The 16,550-nt window shown below is 43.3% G+C and overlaps 1 protein-coding gene across 2 annotated transcripts in view; it reads left to right on the top strand.

Annotated features, from left to right (window-relative positions):
- MAP2 (microtubule-associated protein 2) overlaps positions 1 to 16,550 on the top strand; it is a 70,486-nt gene that overhangs the window by 41,533 nt on the left and 12,403 nt on the right. The window contains exons 4-7 of one of the 2 annotated variants that reach the window (XM_010011531.1): positions 1,216 to 1,277; positions 4,853 to 5,038; positions 6,379 to 6,529; positions 8,742 to 9,085. In XM_010011531.1, the coding sequence (XP_010009833.1) occupies positions 1,216 to 1,277; positions 4,853 to 5,038; positions 6,379 to 6,529; positions 8,742 to 9,085 (743 nt within the window). The remainder of the gene's footprint in view (positions 1 to 1,215; positions 1,278 to 4,852; positions 5,039 to 6,378; positions 6,530 to 8,741; positions 9,086 to 16,550) is intronic. The other variant, XM_010011532.1, reaches the window with a different exon arrangement.

The following is a 16,550-nucleotide window of genomic DNA, read 5'->3' as shown; positions in this document are numbered from 1 at the left end:
CATAGTGGTGGCTGGTTAGGGCTCCATGCCAAGGGAAGGAGGAAAGATGCTGTTTGTGATTATTTAGAAGAGATGCAAACCAGAACAAACCCAGCAGTAACAGATGTGGTAAAATGTGACGCAGGAGGACTGTGCTTTACTCATGCCTCTTACAAATTCAGAGCTGAAGTACACAGTTACATTCATTTTCTCCTCACAAATTTTCTCTCCTACTCCTTCAATTTATTAAATAAATACTTCATTAAGAGGGCAGAACTACAGTGGGAAGTGTGGCAGAAAACCATGGGTCTCCTCACCATGCCTGGGAACTGCACAGGGAAAGGAGAAAATGAATTGGCTCTGTCCTGTATGATGCACTAGGGTTGGGTTACAGTTGGAAGACAGTTGAGTTTACAGCAAAAGGTTGTCACCTGTGACGACTGTCCTACCTCTGCATTTACTAAGGACATCCTGGCACAGATGCCAAAAGATTTCGCCTCTAGTTTTTGTGTGGCAGATCACTTCCTGAGCAGCAGTGTTGGGGTGAAACTAATTACCTGCTTTCCAAAAAGCTGCCTCATTCCAAAACTTTTCATAAGGATGGAATCCAAGTCAGAGAGCACAATCTTACCTCAAATCATGTTGGATCAAATAGATGAAGTACTAAATTAACACAACTTGAAGTCCCAGGTAGAATTTGAATTGCTGAAGTCTGGGAGTTTAGTTGACCCACGGCACATGGACCTTGTTGGCGCAACTAGGATGATAATTCAGCAGTGCAGCTCTCTCTTTCCATGAGGAATTCACCTAATATTTTGAAAAGTGGTGATTTTAGGGGCCTCTCAACATTTTTATGTGTGGATTACTTAAAGGAGCCTGATTTTTAGAGGAAAGGCCTGAAAATCAGGTTGCTAACGTATCTGAGTATTTACCTTCAGAACCAGAGCTTCATGTAGTTGTCAGTTATTTCTTGAACTTTTTACTGTAGTTTCTAGACTTCAAGAAACATGAATACAAAACTGTGATTTGTTTGAAACATGTAAATACCATTTTACCTCAAGTATGGTGAGCACAGGGCATGTTTAGGGCAGGTACATTTCTGCATACAGTTCACTGAAAGTAATTCACAAAGTACTTGCTTTGCACAGTAGTTCCAGGGGATTTAATTGTTCTAACAAGTGTACTGAGTTTATTATTATTGTTTTTAACTCCTAAGTCTTTCTTTGGGTCTCTCAGCAGCAGGTGGTGAAACAAACCAGGCTCCTGGTGTATTTAAACAAGCAAAGGAAAAACTCTCAGTGAGTAAAACCATCTTATCATTCATCTTTATAATCTCCTTTGTCCTTATTTCAGATCGCTTTGTGTTAATTCAGTAATTGTGTGTACCATTTAAAACTAGTGGTCTGGTTAGAATTTGTTTGCCATATTCATTATTCATTTAAAAGAGTAATTAAAACCACCTTTCCTGAATAACCTGACTTACAGTCCCGAGTGGTAGATGATGACAGTTTGCAGTTTCTTAGGGGCACACAGACTGCAGGAATGGGATGAACTGTGTACCTTGGTCCTTTCTGCAGCACCCGACTCATACTGCCACCTTGCTCAATTGCTACGTGGGCTGAAACCCTCCCCCAGGATTCGCTGGGTATATGATGCACTGTTCCATAGCCATGCATTCTGTGGAGCTCATGCCTGTACTGGCCAGTGGCATTTTATATGCAATTAAGTGCTTTTTGAATGGCTGTCTCCTGGACTGCTGATTCCTGTGTTTCAACCTAACAGTTACATGCCCTGCCTTAAACTGCTCTGCAGCCTGTTCTGCTCCCTCTGTCTGGCTCTCTCCTGCTGTTTCCTTCAGCAAATACTGCAGAGTTCAAACTCTGTTCCCATGCTGAACCTACACTCCTCCTGTCCCATCACTCCAAAATCCCCAAGAAACCAACCGCCTTTCACTATGCCCTATGCAACTGGTTTCTACATGACACTGACACATGCTAGTACACATCTGCAACACTGACAGCACTGTGTCATTGTTAGCCAGCATTAACAATGGAAAAGTTCCTTAGGATTCCTCTAAATTTCCTCATGTATTCCATGGCTGATTTGTTTCAACCAGATAGTCAATTCTTGGAGGAACAAAAAGATCAGCCTCATAAAGTGCTACACATTGTTTATGACTCATAAGAAATTTTTAATGATGATAGCAGCATAACTGATTGGAGGCTTTGGAGGAGGATGTGAAATTTAGACCTGAATTCAGCAATGGATTCTGGGATTTCATGTGGGTTTTCAGTTCTGACTCATTTCAGCTCATAACTGGGAAACTGCTAGAGCTTCTTTACTAGTACAGTAAGAAATACCTAGACAGGTTTCTGGCCTGAGTCAACAGTATGGTTTATTACTGTCTTTTCTTAAGGGATGATCAATTCACAAGAGAAGTCAATACTAGCCCATTTTTAGTCATCTGTGTTCATGGAGTGCTCCAAGTACAAGCTGCAAGATCATTCTCTGAAATTATCTGATTGCTACAGATTATCTGCTGTCCCCTTAACTTACAGCAAAGATCAGAAGTCTGTTCCCTCCTTACTTTCTCTCCCTCTTGCCTCACTTCTGACTGCTACATTCACGCAACCCTTAGACATTTTCTGTTGTGCGCCTTGGCTTCACCTCTGCTTTTATAAAGACCTCTCTCTTTTTGTTGTGTTTCTTCCTGATTTTCAGCTTTTATGTCCTTCAAGTGCAGCTTTTTCCTCTCCACTGGTAAGGTTAGATCAACCAACCCAGTCAGTTTTGTTGCCTATCTTCAAACTACAAGTTTACACATTGCTTTGCAGAACAAGTTCAGAAAGGCTGAGCAGTTCCATCTGCTGGAAGGAGCTGTGTACCTGCCGTAGCGAGATGTTGAGAACATCAGTTGTGTTAGGAACACCTCTGAAATAAAGTGAGGTTTCTGCATCCCACCTTGAGCAATTCCTGAGTCTCAGAGTTATATAGATCTGTCCTGTGGACAGCTAGCACTTCCAGCAACATGAATTCTAGCAAAGATCAAAGGTAATGTATTGCTAAGAGAGAGAAAGAATAGCTTTCTCGGTAAAGCACAGGAAAGGATTTGAGGCAGTTGGGTATTTCGCTAGCTCTACCAGCCTTGAGCATGTCACTAAAATCCAGTTGGGCCAGATTCTGCTTCTGTTGCTGATGCTAAGAAGTGACTTGCTCCCTAAATAACACTGATGGGATCTAGACTGTGATAATCTTCGACCAGTGTGTTAGCTTAAGGTCATGCCTTTTCCCCAGCTGTTTCCTTGAAAGATCTCAGTCTTGTCCATCTTTAGCATCCACATTAGATGCACATATTCATGGACGTCACTGTGTGCAGTGGGATTGAGGAGGACAAGTCTCTTGTGCATAGAAACTTAATCTGTAAAAGCTTTTTAGTCTTTTTAGGGAAAACATTTTGCATGACCCACAAGTTGAAAAAGGTGAAAACCACTGAATGAACATTTGGTTCTAAAACTGTGCTTCATTGTAGCTCAAGTTCAGGAAACCAGGAGAAAGGTGTTTGCAGAATGTTTGCTTCTTGAAGTCACCCAACATAGATATTCTGCTTCCAGAAATTCAGTATCAGTGAACACCCTGGTGGGTTTGTAAATATGGCCCAAAGTTCCACAAGTGGATGGGACCCATAAATTAAGCTATGACAGATCAAAGTCTGGAGAAGCCTTTGATGTGACAGAAACACATATTGTGCAGTTTCTGTGTAAAATAATTATTCAATTACTTTATTCTGTTTATTCCCAGAGAGTGAAACGAGTATTAAAAGAAAAAGGCATAAATATGTTGCAGAAGTCATTCTAGGAATATATTCTTGCTAGAAAAGCACTTCCATCCTTTGAACTAATTTCTTGCCTTGCTACTTGGTATGGATGATGATATCCAACAGAAGTTGTCTCAGCTGTGTTGTAGGACAGTAATGGTTCATTACACAGTTCTGCAACTTTTAATTATATTGATGGTATCATGGATGACATTGAGCACACCAGCCCCAGATTTCTGTGGGCTGAGTATGTAGCCTAAGCCAGATGCCTGTCAGGGCTGGATAACACATTCTTTTCTCATTTTCTAATAAAGACAACTTAGGAGTAACTCATACACCTTTTCTGAACTTTGAGAGAGTCTAGGTGACTGACTTTGATCAAATGCCAGATTTTTCATGGCTAAAGTTCTGTACCAAATCCATAATTACAGACCTGTTGGGATTGCTCCTGTTTGTATCTTCATGCTAGTATGAATACAGATTAAATCGGGACTACATTGCCAAGGGGGTGCATTAAGGATTTTGTGTGTACACAGTGACACAAGAACCAATGCTGTCATGTCCTTCTGCCATTGTGGGAATACTGGTGTAACTTCCCTTTTAAGATTCCCACAATTTTATTCTTGACTGTAGCATGGAGGGATATATTTCAAAAGCACATCTTAGTTTTAAAGGACTAGGATCTCTTGGTGCTCCTGTAGTTTTGCACTTGTTTCTAATGCAGCCAACTAGCAGCTGTACCAGTGAAGTGCCATATATGGCACCAGTTTTGTCCTAAGAACACAAGACAAATACAGCATCTGCAGAAAAAAGTACCTCCTGGAATCAGTAACTGTCCAGCCCCCAATGAGTTCAGTCAAACAACACAGAACTGATACTTGCATGCATGTCAGAACTGTACAGACACCATTACCAGACACAGGGAAAGTATTCATTCATAGCTTGCGCTTTGGTGGTGTTGGTTTTTGAGTTGTTTGGGTTTTTTTGCTCCATGTTGCATGTATTTTCTTTTTGTCCAGCTTCATGTTGTGTTTCTTTTGTTTGTTTTCTCATAACTAGACTGCCTCTTTGTCAAAGATTCCTGCCTCAAAGTCTAGAGCAAAGTCATTGCTCCCGCCAAGACCCAGCTCAGCTTGCTCCTTAACTACTAAAAGGGCCACTTTTCTTGATACAGACAGTTGTTTTGTACGGCCTTCCTCAGCAGGCCCAAGAGACTGCTTGCCCTACTCAAAATCAGATGCTAAGGTAAGGTAGCAGAGTTGGTAGAGAGAGTTAGCTTGCAGACATATAGGTGAACTCCATGGATCACATTCCCTACCCACTGAATTTGAGTAATTCTCTGCAAAGCTCAGTGGGATTACTTATATCCAGTGGCATGAGAACTGATTATTAGCCTACAAGATTTGTGCTACAAAACGGATAAAACTGAAGGAGGTTCTCCAGAGGAAACATACATGAAATAAGTTACAACCAGAAGGACATATCTTCTTTCTATTTATGATATGGATCTGCTTCTGCTAAGAAGTTGCACCCATTTGCATGTGGGTAAGTGGTAAAGAACTCAAAGTGGAAAGTACTAGAGTGCCCTCCAAGTTTAACACAATTTAACTTTCAATCAGTTAATACTGTCTGAAAACAAATTCAGTCCCCAGTGTAGGAGGGTACAGTTCTAATCACCAGCAGTAAGGGCAGAAGCCAAGTCCTCTAGGATTCAAGTCTGGTCTATGAATGGGACCATGTTGAAGAAGTTGCAGTTGAAAGAGATATTTGGCAGTCCATCCTAGCTTCTCCATGTTTACATTTCACTTGTGTTTCACATCTGCTTGATGCTGAGTTGATGACTATCCCCACTGAAAAACTGTTTCCAGTCTTCACTTCCATTTTTCTGTGCTTACACTATGCTTGGTTGTGTCTTTTACTGGTTGGGATCATCATCATATTTGTCTATCTGCTTATGCAAGACTGTCTTTGGCTGTGCATCCTGTGGGTTCAGAAATATTCTAACATACATGTCCATTGCTCTAACTATGGTAAAAAGAATGAATCTGGTGATTTCAAAGAGTAAAAAGATAAGTATGGAAGGAAATAGACAGCAGGCTTAATAATCCTGAACTGAAAAAATAGGCTGTAGCTAAAAATTTTTCTCCAAAAAAAGTACAAGGTACAGTTTGAGAGTGCAAAAATCATACCTCATTGTACTGTGGGGTGTACTGCAGTTACTTTGCAGGTAAATTCATGTAAGAATTTCACACCTGAGCTCCAGAGAGTAAATCCTTTAACTTCAACTTGCACTAAAAAAACCCCTTGCTTCTTATTAAGAAACACACATGGAATCCATCCATTTAGATCCAAGAGTATCTGTGTTAAGTAGCTGAGAAGGTGACTGGTGTTTTGATGCAGTGAAGAAGCACCAGGGAGCTAAGCAGAGCATGGGAGGTGGCTGGATCTCCACAGGTTCCTGTGTGAGTAGTAAGTTGGGCCCATAGGATGAGGTTTCCCCCTCTATATTGCTTGAGAGAAATCACAGTCTATTTATTTTTAAGTCTTGAAAACTAAACCTGCCTTTTTTATTTTGCTACTATCAGGATGGAGTAAACAAGAGTCCCGAAAAGCGTTCCTCTCTACCGAGACCCTCCTCTATCCTTCCTTCTCGAAGAGGTGTATCAGGAGACCGAGACAGAGAGGAGAATTCTCTCTCCCTCACAGCTTCTCTCTCTTCAGTACGACGGACCACCCGTATGTTTTTTGCATATTAACCCTCTCCTACTGCTATAGTGTCTCCCATCCTTGTTAGATGTGTCGTATTGCCATAGCATCATGTGTCCCTGCCTTTTATACAGAGGGGTAGGTCTGGAGTATGCTCTTGGAAATTAGAGCCCCAGAGACTGGTTTTGTACAGACACCAAGTGCTGAGCAGCACCGGCTTGAAAGCAGGGACAGGGTGCACCCCTTCTCTCCTATGCAATGGCCAGAGCTAGGATTGCTGTTCAGACTGATCACTGACACCAGAAAATGCCTTTGCAGGGAGCTCAGAGCTGAGCAAGATATTTAACACAGGGCATTTATGAAGTAAATTACAAGTAAGAAAAATGAGACAAACCTGAAGTAAGCAACATAAAATATTCTAGTGGATCATGGGAAAGGGAACCTGACAGTTAAAGTCTTTAATTTGCTGTTTCACAGTAATGATGTCCCTGTGCTGTAATACTAGGGTAAACTCTCTGCTGGGAATTGATGTCTTGGCTAATGAAGTGACTCATGGGGGGAGGCGAGGATAGTAGATCAGCACTGTCCTTTTTTGAGGACTAATCTTATCAAATCACAAACTAGAAGAAATTACAGGACAAACAGAATTTTATCAAGTACCCCCAGAACTTTTAGCTAGATTTGCATTCAGCCCAAGCCTCAAAACCTGGATGTAGCTCCCTGCTTTCCAATAGGAATTCCTCTGGTTTCTCTCTTTATAAACCAATCTTTTTTAAGACAGCATAAGGGAAGTAGATGATTAAATTCTACAGAAAAAGTTCTTTGAAATTCTTGTGCGATGCTCCAAGGGTAAAACAGAGACCCTTTGTAAGCAGAGTGACCCCCAGCTGGCACAGCAGCCCATTCTGCTGATGAGTGAGAAGCCATTGAGCTTTTGCCAATGTGGTGAAGGGCTGAGGAATGAAAAATAAATATACCAAAGCTGCAGGGAGCTGGGGAACAAAATAATATTCCCTTTCTGTCTCAGCTGGTGAGAAGGTTCTGTTTTAGGGTTGGTTTGGAAAGAAGGAAACCATTCAGGGAAACTAGAGGTGAGAGTGGAGTATGTTCAATCTATCTAATGAGTCATGTAAAGAAAAGAGTTTCTCCTGGACCCCGGGGCAGCAGCACCTTGGGTTTGGTTCATCACTGTTACTTAAATCGAATGATTGACAAATACTTCAGACAAATTTTTGATTAGCCCCACTGGATGCTCTAGAGAGGCCCATTGGATTTATAAGTCCTGAATGTTTCGAAGGTGAAAATGTACATGAACCCATCCAGCATTGGGGTTTTCCAGGCTTTGGGGGTTGGTTTGGTCTTTCCCTGAGCATTCTCAGCAGAGCTTTACTTAAAGCAGCATATGGAGGTACCTCAGCTTCTGTTTATTTGTGTTTGAGAGTTAGCAGAGCTGGCTGCAGAAGCACAGTGCCCCTAGTAAACTGTTCTTGTGCTCAGTGAGAATGACTGGCAATGCCACAAACACAATATTACAGTATTTATTTATTCCTGACTCACATGCAGATGTAACTAGAATGTGACTTTTCATCTAGGTTGACTTCTGTAACTGCTTTCTTTCACTGCACTAGTGAAAAATAGCAATTGAATGTGAGAGACATCTGCCTATCCACACAACAGAGCTATGACTTGTTCATCAGCTGAATGCTGACCCAGGGTTCAGCTGCAGACACTGGATTACCAGCAGTGGTATGTGACCAGCAGCAGCCAGGCACTCGGAGCCTTTAGTTTCAGGATTACAATCAGAATTTTTCCCACTCTCTAGTTTAATGCCCAAATCCATTGAAATTTGTGAGAGCATTCCTACTGGCTAGTCAGGTTGTCAGATTGAGTCCCAAAGGTTAGATTCCAAGGGTGCTTCTCATCCTTTACCCAAAATGGAAATCAGTGTGGTATTGTGCCTCATTTAGCGAGCTTAGTGGGAAGCACAGCTGTGTTACAGAACAGGGAGCTCAGTCACCATATGGGCAGCTTACCAGCTCAACCACACATGACAAGGTAACTCCTGAAAGGTTGATGAGCAAAGGAAGACACAGAGACAGACATCCAGTGTGCTGTTCCAGCACTAGCACAGCCATATTAGAACTGTATCTCTCCTGGCACACAGGGATGCAGCACTGGGAGGTGCAGAGGGAAGAAGAGCTGTATTTCTGTGGGTCTAATGCTAGCTTTTTCTTGAATGTAGGATCAGAGCCAATTCGTAGCAGAACAGGAAAAAGTGGAACTTCAACTCCCACTACTCCGGGCTCCACTGCTATCACTCCAGGGACACCACCAAGCTACTCCTCCCGTACCCCAGGCACTCCAGGGACACCCAGCTACTCCAGAACCCCACACACTCCTGGCACCCCTAAATCTGCCATACTGGTACCTACTGAGAAAAAAGTTGCCATAATTCGCACTCCTCCTAAATCTCCAGCCACTCCAAAGCAGCTACGGGTTATTAATCAGCCTCTACCTGACCTCAAGAACGTCAGGTCCAAAATTGGATCCACAGAAAATATCAAATACCAGCCTAAAGGGGGGCAGGTAAGAATTCCACTGTTCATGTTGGGATGGGTATGGGATGGGAGCCATTTTCAGTTGCCTTGCAAATGCTACTTCTGTTGTCCACATGTGTTGGTTGTTTCAGTGATGGTAAATGGCAGGGGCCAGGACAATCCTGAGAAACTATTTTGTCCCCTGAAAACTAATGGTGCCTCGCTGAGATCAGTTGGAAAACTTCAAAGTAAGAGTTTGCACTCCATGCCATAGACAAGTTTCAGCCTAAGTCTCATCAGCTGCTACTTATCTAGTCTTCATCAGTACCAGCAAATGGAAGAGGTTTGTTTTAATTCAAGCAAGTTCAAATTCAACCTAGATAGATGTTAGCAGGATTGCACAGTACCATGACCTTTTCTTGTGTCATTCTACATTACATGTGCATTGTGTTGGGTGATGTTAATGGGGGTTGCAGCCTCCAACCTGGCAAATCCACCCCAAGTTAAAGATGATAGGAGGGGACAGGTATTACACTTAACTGTTTTTCTTGCTGCAGGGTTTGAATAAGCAGGAACATGGCTTAAATTGTACGAAGTGGGGAATGAATGTAATGTAAGAAAAGATGAATGTGTGATAAGGCAGATCATGATTTTCTGTTCTCATTGTCTGAAAGAACAAGAATTCACGGACATGATGCAATTAAAAGCCAAAAGAAAGACACAGTTTCATACCTTGCAGAGTTACGCAGTGAAGCACATTGTCATGAGGATTACTTTTGGCTAAAGACTTAGCATGTGTTAAGCAAAGTCATAAAATCCCAGACTGGTTTGGGTTGGAAGGGACCTTAATGCTCATCCAGCTCCAATCCAACCGCCTGCCATGGGCTGGGACACCTTCCACTAGAGCAGGTTGCTCCAAGCCCCTGTGTCCAACCTGGCCTTGAACACTGCCAGGGATGGGGCAGCCACAGCTTCTCTGGGCACCCTGTGCCAGCGTTTCAGCACCCTCACAGGGAAGAGCTTCTGCCTCAGAGCTCATCTCAATCTCCCCTCTGGCAGGTTAATCCATTCCCCCTTGTCCTGTCCCTATAGGCCCTTGTCCTGTCCCTACAGGCCCTTGTCCAAAGCCCCTCTCCAGGTTTCCTGGAGCCCCTTTAGGCACTGGAGCTGCTCTAAGGTGTCCCCTTCAGGAGCCTTCTCTTCTCCAGCTGCCCCAGCTCAGCTCTCTCAGCCTGGCTCCAGAGCAGAGCTGCTCCAGCCCTCACAGCAGCTCTGTGGCCTCCTCTGGCCTCGCTCCAGCAGCTCCACGTCCCTCTTGTGCTGTTGCCCCAGAGCTGGATCAGGGCTGCAGGGGGGGTCTCCCCAGAGCACAGCAGAGGGGCAGGATCCCCTCCCTGACCTGCTGCTCAAGCTCTGGGGGTGCAGCCCAGCACACAAAGGGATTCTGGGCTGCAAGTGCACACTGCTGAGTCATGGGGAGCTTCTTATGAACCAACACTACCAAGTCCTCCTCAGGGTTGCTCTCAATCCATTTTTTGCCTAGCCTGTATTTGTGCTTGGGATTGCCCTGACCCAGGTGCAGGACCTTGCACTCAGCCTTGTTGAAATCCCATTACAGACAGAACTTTAGCAATCTTTGAAAAGGACAGTAAAGTTGTAAACTTTTAAGTGAGGTAGTAGCTTTTGGAGACTAAGGAAAGATCACACAGGAAGTACCATGAATTCTGCTGAGATATGATATATATACCTTCCTCTGAACAGTCTCTGCTTGATGCCATAACAAGCAGAGTTACGGCCAGAGCTGGAATAGTCTTCCCTCATTTTTGGGCAATGCAGAAATGGTGACATAGATGACATTAAAAGCCAAAATTATGTCCGAGCAACTTGTTTGTCTCTCTGTCTTGAAGAACTGCTGTTCTAGCTTAGAGGATGAAGTGGTCCATTCTATTAATGTTTAAAGAGTTATGACACCATTTATAAACTGAAAAATTCCTATTTTATTTAGGAATAAAGAGGCTGAATGAGGAAAATAAATACAGCATACCAACATGTATGCTAAAAGTATGGACAGCTCAGACTTGTGGGCGTGAAAAGTTATGTTGATTTCATACTATTCTGGACAGAATCTCGTGATGAAAACACCCAGTGCCCCCAGCTCCCTTTTACCTCCCTGGGATTGCTGAGTTACAGCAGTGGCAATGTGAGTGCTTTATGAAAGGTTCATTTCTCAACTACCTCCAGGGACAGGCCATAAGGGTGAATAACATGCTCCCCCATTCAGCTGTCCTGAAAGCACGACATTCCAGAAAGCTAGGTTGCACAGTGCTTCCAGATTAGATACTTCCATATATATATGTGAGTTTTGGAATTCATAGTGGAATATTACTGAGCAGTGAGGTTTGCCTAATGGTGTCTCAGAAAAAAGTAAGAAATCAGATCGAAAGTTAACATTGCAACCTCCTGCAGGTGTTGCAGGGAAAAACCCAGGCTCATGTTGTAAACAGTAAGGTATCTCTTAGGCACTGATCCCATTTTCATGGTAAATTAACACATCCATTGCTTTCCAGGCTTTGGAGAGTAGTCAGTTACTCAAAGTCAAGCGTAGTGCGGGGTGTCCCTGCCCACGGCAGGGGGGTTGGAACTACATGATCTTAAGGTCCTTTCCAACCCAAACCGTTCTATGATTCTATAATGCCTCAGCAAAGGTTCTTCTGCCTTTCTTTTGACAAGTAACTGTGTAATTATTTTGTGGGGGAGTTCACCACCCATTTGACATATTGCATGGCAGATGGCGACAGTGCGCAGGGGCTCCAGGAGGCTTGGGACACAAATTCAGCCTGTGCATCTGGATTAGCATTCCTCATAACCAGCCCAGCTGCTGGACCTGGGGCTCAAAACCAGCACCATGTTAGCCTGCCTTCCTCCTCCCTGCTACTGTCTGTGAACTGTTAACAGGCATACAAGGCCCAGGGGGAAGCACAGCAATTGTATTTCTTTGTGAACGGCATGCCTGGACAGCTACACTTCATAGAGTTGCAGTCTTTGCAGGGTAGTGAAGGATGGCACAGCAATTGGCACTTCAGTCTTCCAGGGATCCCAGGGGAAATCTGCTGGGTGGGCATAATGTCACTGAGACTAAAGCATTTTTAACTTCCCAGTGGTATGTGGCCACTGAGCTGTGGGTTGAGCAGAGAGACACTCACTAAGGTTTTCCTTTATGTCTCGTTTATGCCATAGTTGCTTAGTCTAGACAAGAGGTTTTAGGATTAATTCTTTTCCAGTTTCTGCAGTTGAATTTCATAGGGTCTGTGAGAGGAACACATGAAAGCTAATTTCATTTCCTTGTGTCTGCTCACATCTTTAATGTCTGATGGCAAATACTGCACTGGCTGAAATGAGCTGTTATCTGCTATTTGCTTTTAGTGATGATACATGAAACAAACCAAAAGCTGCTTGAATTTTATAAGCTGAACTGGAAGTGCTGATAGCAATAACCACAGGAAAAATAAGCAGAAAAAAAGCCAGCCTATATCTGGGCAAGTTAAGTACATACACATCTCATGCAAATCACTAAAGAAATACAGATATGCAGCCCAAAAGTGTCATTTGGAGACAGACTATCCTTTTCCAGAGGCATATCTGAGCCTAGCAGAAGGTCTTCTCTTAGCTTACAGCTGTCCTAAAGAAAACAGCCACACTCTGAAACTGCCACAGGCTGAGGTGCAGAACTGAGGCAGCAGGGGATGTTTGAATGCTAAATAAATCAAGAAATACAATGCTTCAGCCATGAATTTCATCAAAAGCTCATCAGACAGCAGACTGATTTTACTTCAGCTCTGACTTGCAGCTACAGAAACAAATAAAAGGAGAGAAATCACCTAACAGGAATGAGAAAAAATAAAGGAGCATGTTTCTAGGGGCAGAAGCAACTTAACTTTGCACTGCATTAAGGTCCTACTAGGAATAGATGGCTTAAGATGTGTTTAATTGGTATTCTGCAGGCTGGAGAAATGAGGGCTTCTCTGCTCTGTGCTGCAGCCAGTAGGTGGTTGTCTGGTTTTCTCTTTATAGTAGAGTATGGTGAAATGTATCATTCTTGGCAAAGCTCAGAGGCGACTCGCTCATGGGTATGTCTGCTGGGCTTCAGATGGATTTTCACACTGCATCAGCTGTGGAGGAAATGCTGTGCTTTCAAATGTAACCCATTTGCATCTGTTATTTCTCAGACAGCCCAAGGGAAGCATGGAGGAACTGGGGAAAGGGGTTGGAAATCTGTTTCAGATGCCAAGACTGGGGTTTTTCTTTTCTGTTCAGATTTCTGATCTTGAAATTCTGTCTATGAATGTAGTTTGTACCATATCAGAGTACAAAAGTGCACTAATTGAGTCTTTCCATTACTGACCAGGCAGACTATTCATAAAGCATCATAGGCCAGCAACGAAGGATAAAGCTAACCTAGATTTGTTTTAATTTAAATGTATACCTTAAAATGTATACCTAAAACCTGAGCCATGGGCAAGAACTTCAGTGGATGCGATTCAGCATAGCTCCATCAATGTGAATGGAGCTGTACAGACTAGAATGCCATGCATAAGGTTTAAAATACCACTAACTATAGTAAGAGCGAGGCATTTTGTAGGAAGTAAGATGCCATATTGAAGAATGAAGTGTTCCTTAAAGGTTTTGAGGAAGATTAAGGAAGAACTTCACCATCTTCCCTAAACAGTAGAAATCAAAGTGCAATTACTCATGAGTTAGAAAGTCTAAATAAATTGATGACAACACTATTCAGTAGAACCTGTCCAGAAACCAGAAGAATGCTGGCAAGTGGAATAGACATGTGCATTCGATGATAAAATAGACCAGCACAGGGAAGTATAAGACATCTTAGAGCTACACAGAGGAGGAGGCTTATGTGAATATCTGTCATCTTTTTGTTAGCTTCAAAATCAGTTTGGTTGGCAGGAGAGGTGACAACACACCTCACACCCCTCCATTTATGACCCCACCTGCAGAGAGCAGTAGCTCCTGAAGTGTTCCCTGCCTCAGCTGCAGGCTGCCAGGATGCAGAGATGGAGCAGAGACAGACAGACAGGTGTACACCAGAGCTGAGCACCTCCTGGGACAACTGCAGGTCAAAAGGGCGTTCAGCAAGTTCCCCTTGAGATTGCATCTTATAACTCTTATTCCTGTTTCACATGTCTTTGCACCACATTATGAACACTGATGACTGCCCCCAAATTAATCTGAAGATCTAGATTATATGCTATTGGTGCACTGGTTGATGAAAAGTGTCCTAAAAGGTAGTGGAGCATATAGGCCTAATAAAAGTGCAGACTGAGCTGTTGCTGGGTCCCATTCTGTCTCCCATCTCCTTACGGCACATCATGCACTGTTTCTCCAATACATTGTGATCTAAAAGCACTTTCATAAAATCTCAGGCTGGTTTGGGTTGGAAGGGACCTTAAAGCTCATCCAGTTCCAACCCCCTGCCATGGGCAGGGACGCCTTCTACTAGAGCAGGTTGCTCCAAGCCCCTGTGTCCAACCTGGCCTTGAACACTGCCAGGGATGCGGCAGCCACAGCTTCTCTGGGCACCCTGTGCCAGCGCCTCAGCACCCTCACAGGGAAGAATATTTTCCTAATATCTAATCTAAGTCTCCCCTCTTCCAGGTTAAAGCCATTCCCCCTTGTTCTGTCACTTTGGCCCAAGTTAAGAGAATGTCCCTGCTCAGGAGACTGAAGAACATAAATGAGCTTATAAGGTTCAAGGTTTGATGCTTCCTCAACCAGAGCCACAGGAGGCAGCTGTATAGGGAGATGTGGATTGACAATGTAATGTGGCTTCTGTTAAAGCACTTAGCTAAAGAGAGCCTGGGAGGCACTTGTTTCCACACTGGTAGCTGCATTCATTGGAACAAGTTTATGCATTTACCAAGTCGCCAGTTCACAACTGTGAGATAAATTCACCTGTGTCAGTCTGGTTTTGTTTTCTTTATGCATGCCCAGATTTGACGATTTGCAAGACATTTGAACAGATTAGTTCTGGAAATTAGAAACTAATTCATCCCGTTAATTGAAGATGTAGGAATGCAAAGAGCCACTGGAGTTTCACGCACACCTTCAAAACTCTCTCACAGCTCAAAACCATAATTTTTACGTTTTTGAAATTTAGAATTTTGGCTGATCATTGCAGATTGTACAGAAATAACATCTTGCAGCTCCCGTGTTCAGACTGCACTCATTTAATGGAAGGCTTGCCCAAGAACAGTCTGTACAGTTAAGCCTTGAATTATTCTGGATAAAAAGGAAGAACTTCCTGACTCATATTTTGGAAAAATGAAGCAATCACTGCCAAGCTTTAGCAAGTTTTAGAATGTTTCTTTGAGGAAAGGTGTTTGGTTGGTAGAAATGAGCAGGGAATTGGAACTTTCTATCCAGATCTGATATTCACTTTTATGTGGCTGGGACAGAGTAACATCATTGCTCTGCCTCAACTACCTGTACAATGTGATCATGCATGTTAAGGACAAACTGAACCACAATCTGGAGGGTCATTATCCTGGCCTTGGCAGGAATAGAGTTAATTTTCTTCCTGGTAGCTGGTGCAGTGCTGTGTTTTCGACTTCAATCTGAGAATAATGCTGATAACACATCAATGTTTTAGTTGTTGCTAAGTAATGTTTACTCTGATCAAGGACTTTTCATTCTGTCATCCTCTGTCAGTGAGGAGGGGCACAAGAAGCCAGGAGGGAGCAGAGACAGGACACCTGACCCAAAGTAGCCAAAGGGGTATTCCATAGCACAGCACGTCATGCCCAGCATAGAAACTGGGAGGGAGTTGGATGGAAGGGACCAATTGCTTCTGGGGACAGGCTGGGTATTGGTCAGCAGGTGGTGAGCAATTGTATTGTGCATCACTGCTGGGGTTTTTTGCTTGCTTTATTCCCCTCTCTCTATTACCTGGTGGGTTTTGTTGGTTTTTTTTTTAATTAGTACTAATAACACCCATGGGGTTTTTTTACCTTTTTTCCAGTTCTCTTCCCCCATCCCACTGGGGCAAGGGGTCAGTGAGCTGGCAACTGCACAGTGCTTAGTTCTCAGCCAGGGCTGAACTATGACAGTCACAAACTGTCTGATGGTTCACAAACTGTTAGTGGCTCTAGCCACTAACAAAACCTCCACTGACAACAGGAGCCATAAGCTGAAGCTTCTCCTGCTTTTGAAGGCAGTTAGCAGCAGTGCACTGATTTCTGCCAGTCAGATGTGGTGTGTTCAGTCTGTCTAGCTAGAGTTGAAGGTATCACCTTCTGGAGGATCTTTCCACTGTCTGCAGTGGCAGCTTCAGTGACCAGTTCCAACTCTTAGCTGGCTAATGATAGAGGAGACAAATCCCGGCCATGAGGAACCATAGGTTACTGGTCTTCTGGTAATAGCAAGGAGAGAAGTTGTAATTTATTTCTTTTTCTGGAGTAGATTGAAATTCCCAGGACATGAATTCCGTGCAAGTCTGA

This window comes from Nestor notabilis, unplaced genomic scaffold (genome assembly GCF_000696875.1).
Source record: "Nestor notabilis isolate BGI_N333 unplaced genomic scaffold, ASM69687v1 scaffold5043, whole genome shotgun sequence".
NCBI classification, from domain to species: Eukaryota; Metazoa; Chordata; class Aves; order Psittaciformes; family Psittacidae; genus Nestor; species Nestor notabilis.
The sequence above is the reverse complement of the archived record's forward strand: the minus strand, read 5'-3'. Positions and strand labels throughout refer to the sequence as shown.